At 37.8% G+C, this 11,560-nt stretch overlaps 2 protein-coding genes across 2 annotated transcripts; both read left to right on the forward strand.

Annotated features, from left to right (window-relative positions):
- Window positions 1-2,453: 2,453 nt before the first annotated feature.
- On the forward strand, window positions 2,454-3,401 carry LOC107290227 (olfactory receptor 10A4-like). Its single transcript, XM_015819092.1, has one exon. It carries the CDS (start codon window positions 2,454-2,456, stop codon window positions 3,399-3,401), a length of 948 nt encoding a protein of 315 aa, XP_015674578.1.
- Window positions 3,402-8,339: 4,938 nt separating this feature from the next.
- On the forward strand, window positions 8,340-9,287 carry LOC107290229 (olfactory receptor 10AG1-like). The gene has a single exon (XM_015819093.1). The coding sequence runs from the start codon at window positions 8,340-8,342 to the stop codon at window positions 9,285-9,287; it is 948 nt and encodes a 315-aa protein (XP_015674579.1).
- The last annotated feature ends 2,273 nt before the right edge of the window (window positions 9,288-11,560 follow it).

Below are 11,560 nucleotides of genomic sequence, written 5' to 3' on the forward strand. Positions count from 1 at the left end.
GAACAGTTGCTGGAATTGGATATGTCTAGCTTAACGAAGAGAAGGACAAGGGGGGACATGATAGCAGTGTTCCAATATCTCAGGGGCTGCCACAAAGAAGAGAGTGTCAAGCTATTTTCAAAGGCGCCTGAAGGCAGGACAAGAAGCAATGGGTGGAAACTAATCAAGGAGAGAAGCAACCTAGAACTAAGGAGAAACTTCCTGACAGTTAGAACAATTAACCAGTGGAACAACCTGCCTCCAGAAGCGGTGAATGCTCCAACACTGGAAGTTTTTAAGAAGAAACTGGACAGCCATTTGTCCGAAATGGTGTAGGGTTTCCTGCCTGAGCAGGGGGTTGGACTAGATGACCTCCAAGGTCCCTTCCAACTTTACCATTATTATTATTATTATTATTATTATTATTATTATTATTATTATTATTATTATTATTATTATTATTATTATTATTATTATTATTATTATTATTATTACTTCTGTCATGTGAACAGGAAAATGCTAGCAAACTCTGCTGAGGTTTCATTTTTCAAATTTTTTGGGCAGATGTATATGGCTGCCCATCTTAACCAGATAAATGAACAGCCAACACAGTATAAAAACTAAAAGCAACACTAATTAAAAGAAATTGTGTCTGCCTACAACACAATATAAAAACCCTAGATGAGGATCTTTGAGAATCCTGCCCCTAGGAATGAGGGAAGAAACAGGTTTTCAAGGCCTTCAGGAAGGCCAAGAAGTTCTTTCCTTCGGTCAAGGTTGTCCTCTGGTACTCTTTTACCAAATCCCCAGGATGAATTTTGGGGCATCTGTCATGAGACTTGTTAGAGAAAAAAGTCCTCCAGTTTCTCTGGAGTTTTGGATTCCCATAGGGCCTAGGAGACCAATGCCTCCTTCAGTCTTTGAGGTGGGTTTATGTAAACAGCCTCCATAACACCAAACATTTATTTTTCCAGAGGAAAGATTATATGAAGATTTTGCTGTGGTAGAGGAATCATCAGGACTTTCAGCGAATATTACAGAATTTCAGGCTTTCCTTAAGAAGTCTCCTCCTCTCCAAAAATAATCAGAAAAGGATCAACAAAGTAAGATCATGTTTTATAATTTGGTTCCTCACGTTATGCAACTTCATGAGAAGATGTTTCATTTTCAAAGGATATCCAGTGGAACATTAAGAGAGTTTTATTGTCAGCTTTTCACGAATGCTTTAACATTTAAATCTTTTGAGCCTGTACATTTTGATGCTCTGTCTAAATGGAAAAGGCCATCTAGGAATGGCTGATTATTGGTGGTATATAATGGAACCAAATTACATCTAATGGGAAATTAAGTTTCCTTTGATTTAAGTCACTTTTCTCCAATCCTTCCCCTACATTTTTTTCTTCCATTCAATTCTGTCTGATTTCCAGAGATTGCCTGGACAAGTACCTTTGGTTTCTTGGCAAGGTTTTTCAGAAGTGTTTTGCCCTTGTGTTTTTCTGAGAGCTGAGAGAACATGATTGGCCCAAGGTCACCCAGTTGCCTTTGGGCTGGACTAGAATTCCCAGTCTTCCAGTTTCTACCCTAATGCCTTAACCACTAATATTTTTTTATTTCCTAGCTGGAATATTAATGCAAAGTTTCAGATGTAGAAGGGATGCATTTCAAAGGAAATGTGTAAAAATGTTTGTAATTGTTATTGAATTTTCATTATTTATAGAATCCCAGTAATAGTAACAGAAATTATTACATACAGAGCAACCAATTGAAACACATACACACATGCACACTTCAGTTCTAAGTTCTGAGAAAAGATCCTAAAGTGATTGTGTGATTCACTAAGATAATCACAAATTCACAGGTCACTAAATTGAAATTGCAGCCTTTGTTTCCTATTTTCAAGGATTTAATCCAAATTACCAATTCTGAGTTAATACAAATGAAAAACATATAGGTGTCTAGTTTGAGAATGCTATATAATTTTAAATAATTTTTCAGAAGAATTGTTTAATTTTTATTTTTTTATTTCCTAGCTGGAATATTAATGCAAAGTTTCAGATGTAGAAGGGATGTATTTCAAAGGATATATATATAAATGTTTGTAATCGTTATTGAATTTTCATTATTTATAGAACTGCTGAAATAGTAACAGAAATTATTACATGGTAGAGGAACCAATTAAAACACACACACAGTTACAGACTTGAGGGACCAAATTGGGAGTTTGAGGACTATTCAGTTGTGAGATTTACCAAGATGATATAATTACAAATACATTCACTGATCATTAAATTAAAATTGTAGCCTTCATTTCTAAGGATTTAATCCAAATTACTAATTCTGAGTACATACAAATGAAAAACATATAGGTGTCTAGTTTGAGAACACTATATAATTTTTAATAATTTTTCAGAAGAATTGTTTAATTCTTATTTTATGTTTCTTTTCTGTTTTCAGACTACTATGTGCATGATATCATGAAAAAAGACAACCAATCCTGTTTGACTGAGTTTATCCTTCTTGGCTTCTCAGATTTTAAGTCTATTGAAGAACTTCTGTTTTGTCTGGTTCTAATATTCTACCTGATGGCTTTGATGGGCAACAGCCTGGTTTTGACCCTCACCACTGCCAGTCCCACACTCCACACCCCAATGTACTTCTTCCTCTGGAATTTGTCCTTTTTGGAAATTGGCTACACCTCCACCATCAGCCCAAAGATCCTAATGAATTTGTTATCAGGGAACCGGACTATATCCTTTTGGGGCTGTGGGTGTCAAATGTGCTTCTTCATTCTCTTTAGTGTCACTGAGTGTTGTCTTCTTTGTGTTATGGCGTATGACCGTTATGTTGCCATTTGCAAACCCTTGCAATACCCCTGCATCATGAATGACAAGAAATGTGCTAGGTTAGCTGCCATCTCATGGACCACTGGTATTTTTGGAAGTTTGGGGCAATCTATTTCAATCTTCACTCTTCCCTTCTGTGGGTCAAACAGAATCAGCCATTTCTTCTGTGATCTTATGCCTGTTCTGAAACTGACTTCTATCAATACCTACAAAAATGAAATGGCCAATGCCACACTAACTGTGGTATTTGTCCTGGCACCCCTTTTGTTCATCCTCTTTACTTACCTCCTCATTGTCTCCACTATTCTCACAATGCCAGTGGCCACGAATAGGCACAAAGCATTTTCCACTTGTTCCTCACATCTCATTGTTGTTTTCATTTTCTTTGGAACCATCATTGTTACCTACATTCATCCCAATTCAGCTTCTTCAGGATCTGTGGACGATAACAGGATCCTTGCCCTGCTCTACACAGTAGTGACTCCAAGCTTGAACCCCATTATTTACAGCTTGAGAAATAAAGAAATAAAAGCTGCTTTCAAAACATCGGTAGCAAGGAAATGGATCTTCTTTAGGTAATAATCCAATATAATAATCCAATAATAATTGATATAATCCCATTATATCCATCAGTTTCATCTCTATCTCATCCACACATTTATGGGATAGAAGTAACTCTAGAAAATGCTAGTGGGCTGATGTTACCCTTAACTCTAGAATGACTCAGATCTGGGGATAGATTTATTTAAAGAAAGGAAGAGACATGAAAGGAAAGCTAAATTTATTATAATGATAGAATGCAAGAAAAGGATTGATTGGCCATTTTCGTAGAACAGTGGTGTCAAAGTCAAGTAGAAACAGGAGCCATAAGGATCCCCAGTGCAATAGACAGTTAAACCACACATACATTTTTATTACTTTTGCATCAACACAGCAATTGGGTAGGAAGTAGATGTAACCTAAACATAGAAAATAAACATTATTATGAATGTGACAATTTTTCAATATGTGTATTTAAATATATTTGCAAATAATAATAATAATAATAATAATAATAATAATAATAATAATAATAGTAGTAGTAGTAGTAGTAGTAGTAGTAGTAGTAGTAGTAAAAAAGTTGGAAGGGACCTTGGAGGTCATCAAGTCCAACCCCCTGCTCAGGCAGGTAACCCTATACCATTTCAGACAAATGGCTGTCCAGTTTCTTCTTAAAAACTTCCAGTGTTGGAGCATTCACCGCTTCTGGAGGCAGGTTGTTCTACTGGTTAATTGTTCTAACTGTCAGGAAGTTTCTCCTTAGTTCTAGGTTGCTTCTCTCCTTGATTAGTTTCCATCCGTTGCTTCTTGTCCTGCCTTCAGGTGCTTTGGAAAATAACTTGATTCCCTCTTCTTTGTGGCAGCCCCTGAGATATTGGAACACTGCTATCATATCCCCCCTCGTCCTTCTCTTTGTTAAACTAGACATACCCAATTCCAGCAACCGTTCCTTATATGTTTTAGCCTCCAGTCCCCTAATCATCTTTGTTGCTCTTCTCTGTACTCTTTCTAGAGTCTCAACATATTTTTTATATCGTGGTGACCAAAACTGGATGCAGTATTCCAAGGCTGGCCTTACCAAGGCATTGTAAAGTGGTATTAATACTTCACATGATCTTGATTCTATCCCTCTGTTAATGCAGCCCAGCACTGTGTTGGCCTTTTTGGCAGCTGTAGCACACTGCTGACTCATATTTAAGTGATTGTCCACTAGGACTCCGAGATCCCTCTCACAGTTACTACTATTGAGCAAGGTACCCCCTATACTATACCTGTACATTTGGTTTTTCTTGCCTAAATGTAGAACCTTACTTTTTTTACCATTGAATTTAATTTTGTTAGATAGCGCCCAGTGTTCAAGTCTGTCCAGATCCTCCTGTATCCTAAGCCTGTCTTCTGGAGTGTTGGCTATTCCTGCCAGCTTGGTGTCGTCTGCAAATTTGATGAGTTCCCCATCTATCCCTTTGTCCAAATCGTTGATGAAGATGTTGAAGAGCACTGGGCCCAGAACAGAGCCCAGAACAATGCCTATACAGTATGTATTGAAACACACACACACACACACACACACACACACACACACACACACACACATTTATTTATTCCCCCCCAACCTACCCATAGCTTCCTCCCATTCTAATGTCAAATTATTGGGCAAAGCAATTCCACGCCTAATATTCCCACTTATCTACTCTCTATAATGATCCTTCTAATTTCTGACATCCTATGTGTGGGAAAATAAATGTCTTGTGCCGTTTTTTTCAAATCAAGTAGAAATTAATGCACCACAATATAAGAGTTTAATTGCAGATACATATAGTAGCAACATGTTAGAATATTTATGCATTTAATAAAATAATAATATAAATAAATAAAATAAAATAAACCTTGTCCCTCAATCAACTTCTCTGAGCTATTTTTTTAAAGTAAGAGAACAACCAAGCAGGAAGGAAACAACATTATATCCATTTAAGAATCTTGGGGTTAAATTAATTACATATGTATGATAATGAGAGGAGAAACAATATGATAATTATTTAAGAAATAGAGGTGACATGAAGCAGTATTCCAGTATTTGAGGGGCTGCCACAAAAAAGAAGGGGTCAAGTTATTCTCCAAAGCACCAGAGGGCAAGACAAAAAACAAGGGTTGGAAATTTATCAAATAGAGAAGCAACCTGGAATTAAGGAGAAACTTCCTAACAGTGAGGACAATTAACCAGTGGAGCAGCTTGCCTTCAGAAATCATAGGAGCCCCATCACTGGAGGTTTTAAAGAAGAGACTGGAGAATCACTTGTCTGAGATGGTTTAGGCTCCCCTGCTTCAGCAGGGGGCTGGACTAGAAGACCTCCAACGTCCCTTCCAGCTCTATTCTATTCTATTCTATTCTATTCTATTCTATTCTATTCTATTCTATTCTATTATCTGGTGGCACAGTGGTTAGAATGCAGTACTGCAGGCTACTTCTGCTGACTCCTGGCTACCAGCGGTTTGGCAGTTCAAGTCTCACAGGCTCAGGGTTGACTCATCCTTTCATCCTTCCAAGGTCAGTAAAATGAGGACCAGATTGTTGGGGGCAATAGGCTGACTCTGTAAACCACTTAGAGAGGGCTGCAAACAGTGGTGGGATTCAAATATGTGAACAACCAGTTCTCTGTGTGGATGCTACTTCCGGAATTCCATTCTGGGCCTGGGTAACAAAAAAATTAGCTACCGGTTCTGCCGAAGTGGTGTGAACCAGCTGAATCCCACCACTGGATGCAAAGCACTGTGAAGTGGTATATAAGTCTAAGTGCTATTGCTGTTTTCCTTCAGTCTTTCACAATAAGCATGTATCATAAAATGTTGCCTAAAGCCACATAGAGATCATAATGGCCAAGAGGAAAAGTTCAGTCCCTGCCATCGATCCCAGGAAGCAGAGTTGTAACAGCCAGAAAAAAAAAATAGAATTGCATTCTGTCGTGAGATTCTCCAGCATTGCAAATAAAAAGAGATTTATTGAAAATGGGAGAAGCTTTAGGCAACAGTAACAGATGGCCACATTTGCATTGCAAGAGCTATTTGACCCTTGCCATTCATAATATTTTTGTCATGTGAACAAGAAAATGCTTAGCTAATCTTGATAACATTTCGTTTATTCGTTTATTTGGAAAATGTACATAGCTACCCATCTTTTTTTTTTTTTTAATTGAAAATTTTTAAAAGTTTTACAATATAACTCCCCCCCTCCCTCAAACCCCACCCTTCCCCACCCCCCTCCCTTCCCCCCGACTTCCCAGAGCTACACACAGGGTTTACAATACAATAATTATACTCTGTCTTAAATTATGTTACCCTTAAGTTAACAATTCTATGACATCCTTTAGCTCTCTCCTAAACTAGCTACCCATCTTAACCAAATAAATGAATAGCTAACATGGTATAAAAACTAAAAGCAACACCAATTAAAAAAAAAATTGGGGCTCCCTACAACATAATACAAAAACCTCATGTGAGGATCTGCTAAGATCCTGCCCCTGAGGATGAGGGAACAACCAGGTTTTCAAGGCCTTCAGGAAGACCAAGAAGTTCCCCCACCCTGGTTCAAGTTGTTCTCTGGTACTCTTTTACCAAATCCCCAGGATGAGTCCTTGGGCTTCTCTCATGAGACTTGTTAGAGAAAAGGTTCTCCCCTCTCTCTGCAGTTTTGAATCCTCTAGGATCCAGGGGCTCTTTAACATATTTGAGGTGGATTTATGTAAGCAGCTTCCTTTAATATCAACCATTTGTTTTTCAGAGGACAGAATGTTACATTGCCAGCGAATATTACAGAATTTCAGGCTTTCCTTAAGAAGTCTCCCACCTCTCTAAAAATAATCAGAAAAGGATCAACAAAGTAAGATCATATTTCATTGTTTGGATCCTCATATAAGGCAACTTCATGAGAAGATGTTTTATTTTCAAAGGATATCCAGTGGAATATTAAGAGGGTTTTATTGTCAGCTTTTCACTAATACTTTAACATTTAAGTCTTTTGAGCCTGTACATTTTGATGCTCTGTCTAGATGGAAAAGGCCATCTAGGAATGGCTGATTATTGGTGGTATATAATGGAACCAAATTACATCTAATGGGAAATTAGGTTTCCTTTGATTTAAGTCACTTTTCTCCAATCCTTCCCCTACATTTTTTTCTTCCATTCAATTCTGTCTGATTTCCAGAGATTGCCTGGACAAGTACCTTTGATTTTCTTGGCAAGGTTTTTCAGAAATGTTTTGCCCTTGTGTTTTTCTGAGAGCTGAGAGAAAATGATTGGCCCAAGGTCACCCAGTTGCCTTTGGGCTGGACTAGAATTCCCAGTCTCCCAGTTTCTACTCTAATGCCTTAACCACTAATATTTTTTTATTTCCTAGCTGGAATATTAATGCAAAGTTTCAGATGTAGAAGGGATGCATTTCAAAGGAAATGTGTAAAAATGTTTGTAATTGTTATTGAATTTTCATTATTTATAGAATCCCAGTAATAGTAACAGAAATTATTACATACAGAGCAACCAATTGAAACACATACACACATGCACACTTCAGTTCTAAGTTCTGAGAAAAGATCCCAAAATGATTGTGTGATTCACTAAGATAATCACAAATTCACAGGTCACTAAATTGAAATTGCAGCCTTTGTTTCCTGTTTTCAAGGATTTAATCCAAATTACCAATTCTGAGTAAATACAAATGAAAAACATGTAGGTGTCTAGTTTGAGAACGCTATATAATTTTAAATAATTTTTCAGAAGAATTGTTTAATTTTTATTTTATGTTCCTTTCTGTTTTCAGACTATTATATGCAGTGCTTTTTTTTGTAAAAAAGAAAGGTGCTGGAACTCACACACTTCATACAACCTGCCTTGCCTACCCTACAAGGTTCCATCCAAAAAAGGTGCTGGAACTCCGTTCTGGGCGTTCTATGACAAAAGAAAAGCCCTGGCTATATGTATGATATCATGAAAAAAGATAACCAATCCTGTTTGACTGAGTTTATCCTTCTTGGCTTCTCAGATTTTAAGTCTATGAAAGAACTTCTGTTTTGTCTGGTTCTAATATTCTACCTGATGGCTTTGATGGGCAACAGCCTGGTTTTGACCCTCACCACTGCCAATCCCACACTCCACACCCCAATGTACTTCTTCCTCTGGAATTTGTCCTTTTTGGAAATTGGCTACACCTCCACCATCAGCCCAAAGATCCTAATGAATTTGTTATCAGGGAACCGGACTATATCCTTTTGGGGCTGTGGGTGTCAAATGTGCTTCTTCATTCTCTTTAGTGTCACTGAGTGTTGTCTTCTTTGTGTCATGGCGTATGACCGTTATGTTGCCATTTGCAAACCCTTGCAATACCCCTGTATCATGAATGACAAGAAATGTGCTAAGTTAGCTGCCATCTCATGGACCATTGGTGTTTTGGGGAGTTTGGGGCGATCTATTTCAATCTTCACTCTTCCCTTCTGTGGGTCAAACAGAATCAGCCATTTCTTCTGTGATCTTATGCCTGTTCTGAAACTGACTTCTGTCAATACCTACAAAAATGAAATGGCCCATGCCACACTAACTGTGGTATTTGTCCTGGTACCCCTTTTGCTCATCCTCTTTACGTATCACCTCATTTGCTCCACTATTCTCACAATGCCAGTGGCCACAAATAGGCACAAAGCATTTTCCACTTGTTCCTCACATCTCATTGTTGTTTTCATTTTCTTTGGAACCATCATTGTTACCTACATTCATCCCAATTCAGCTTCTTCAGGATCTGTGGACGATAACAGGATCCTTGCCCTGCTCTACACAGTAGTGACTCCAAGCTTGAACCCCATCATTTACAGCTTGAGAAATAAAGAGATAAAAGCTGCTTTCAAAAAATCAGTAGCAAGGAAATGGGTCTTCTTTAGGTAATAATCCAATATAATAATCCAATAATAATTGATATAATCCCATTATATCAATCTGTTTCATCTCTTCAAGAAATCACTATCTCTATTTGCCCAGTTTTGGAAAAATGAGAATCTATCATCTGACCAGGCTATAATTACTAAAACCTTAGAGTGTGCAGAAATGGATAGATTAACACTGGAGATGAAAGAAAAAGTTGACTCAGTTTATTTTAAAATTTGGGAAACTTTTTATCAATGGTTAGAGACGCGTTAGAATCTGAAAAGGACTTAAGATTTTAGAATAGATGATTGATTTTTAACCGAGTTATAATTTATAGGCTGATAACATCTTTATTTTTAGTGACTTAGTGATTTTTATCTGTTAATGTTGATAGTCATGACTTCTTGAGATTTTATTATTCATGTTTATTTAAATAGATGAATTTATTTCTTTATTAATAGTTAGTAATATGGCTATAGTTAAGCTTATTTTAAAAATGGTTGAGTATGATATTTACTCATTATTATGATCCGGACAGTAGTTGTTTGTTAAAATATGTGATTGTACCTATCCTTATTTTACCCTAAGTCCCCTATTCCTTTCCCCCATTCCCTTCCCTTACCGTACACGTATTGTTCCTATTTCTTCCTTATGCTTATAAACTCAATAAAATATTTTCAAAAAAAGAAAAAAAATCACTATCTCATCCACACATTTATAGGATAGAAGTAACTCTAGAAAATGCTAGTGGGCTGATGTTACCCTTAACTCTAGAATGACTCAGATCTGGAGATAGATTTATTTAAAGAAAGGAAGAGACATGAAAGGAAAGATAAATTTATTATAATTATAGAATGCAAGAAAAGGATTGATTGGCCATTGTCTTAGAACAGTGGTGTCAAAGTCAAGTAGAAACAGGAGCCATAAGGATCCTCAGTGCAACCACACACACATTTTTATTAGTTTTGCATCAACACAACAATTGGGTAGGAAGTAGATGTAACCTAAACATAGAAAATAAACATTATTATGAATGTGACAATTTTTCAATATGTGTATTTAAATAAAAAAAATGGAGGTAGTGACAGATTTTATTTTCCTGGGCTCCAAGATCACCGCAGATGGGGACTGCAGCCAAGAAATTAAAAGACGCTTGCTCCTGGGGAGGAAAGCTATGGCAAATCTAGACAGCATACTAAAAAGCAGAGACATCACCCTGCCAACAAAAGTATGTATAGTCAAGGCCATGGTTTTCCCAGTTGCAATGTATGGCTGTGAAAGCTGGACCATAAGAAAGGCTGAGCGCCAAAGAATTGAGACCTTTGAACTATGGTGCTAGAGAAGACTCCTGCAAGTCCCATGGACTGCAAGGCGTTCAAACCAGTTGGTCCTAGAAGAGATCAAGCCTGACTGCTCTTTGGAAGGCCAGATCCTGAAGTTGAAGCTCAAATACTTTGGCCACCTAATGAGGAGGAAGGACTCACTGGAGAAGGGCCTAATGCTGGGAAAGATTGAGGGCAATAGAAGAAGGGGACGACAGAGAATGAGGTGGCTGGATGTAGTCACTCAAGCAGTAGGCGTGAACTTAAATGGACTCCAAAAGATGGTAGAGGACAGGAAGACCTGGAGGAACGTTGTCCATGGGGTTGCGATGGGTCAGACATGACTTTGCAATTAACAACAACAATTATTTTTTGTTAAACAAATGAACCCAGACATTATGCTGTTTGCTAAATATTGAGAATGTTATTTGAAAAAACCCTAACCCCAACCCCAACCCTAACCCAAATCCCAACCCCAATCGCGACCCCACCTCATTCCTAATCCTATAAAAACTAATACAATTTATATATATATATATATATATATATATATATATATATATATATATATATATGTAGGTCTTTAGTTATTTGGGTTTTCTCCCGCGTAGAATTAGAAGTTTCTTGGCGACGTTTCGACGAAGTCACATTCGTCATCTTCAGGCTGGTGTCTTCAGCTTCGTGCTTCTGGGAGTAGTGTGTGTGATCGCTGCTGTTTCTTCCTTTTAACTGCCAGTGGGGTTTGAGCTGATTGGGTGGGAGCTTGGCTGTGTTCAGCCACTTTAAACCCCTCCAATCCATACATGAAGCAAACTGACACCCACCATAAAGATGTGGCACGACCACGAACACGAAGCCAAACAACAGCAATGAAGCTCACCATCTCAAATCCCCCTGCAACTCAAACTAACCTGAGCACAACAAAGCCCCCACCCAAACAGAACACTCCCCCAGCCAATCAGAACACAGCCA

The sequence above is a fragment of the Protobothrops mucrosquamatus genome, unplaced genomic scaffold (genome assembly GCF_001527695.2).
Source record: "Protobothrops mucrosquamatus isolate PMUCROS unplaced genomic scaffold, P.Mucros_1.0 scaffold859, whole genome shotgun sequence".
NCBI classification, from domain to species: Eukaryota; Metazoa; Chordata; class Lepidosauria; order Squamata; family Viperidae; genus Protobothrops; species Protobothrops mucrosquamatus.

Coding starts and splice junctions, on each gene's coding strand:
- LOC107290227 (XM_015819092.1), top strand. CDS start 2,454: ATGAAAAAAGACAACCAATCCTGTTTGACTGAGTTTATCCTTCTTGGC.
- LOC107290229 (XM_015819093.1), top strand. CDS start 8,340: ATGAAAAAAGATAACCAATCCTGTTTGACTGAGTTTATCCTTCTTGGC.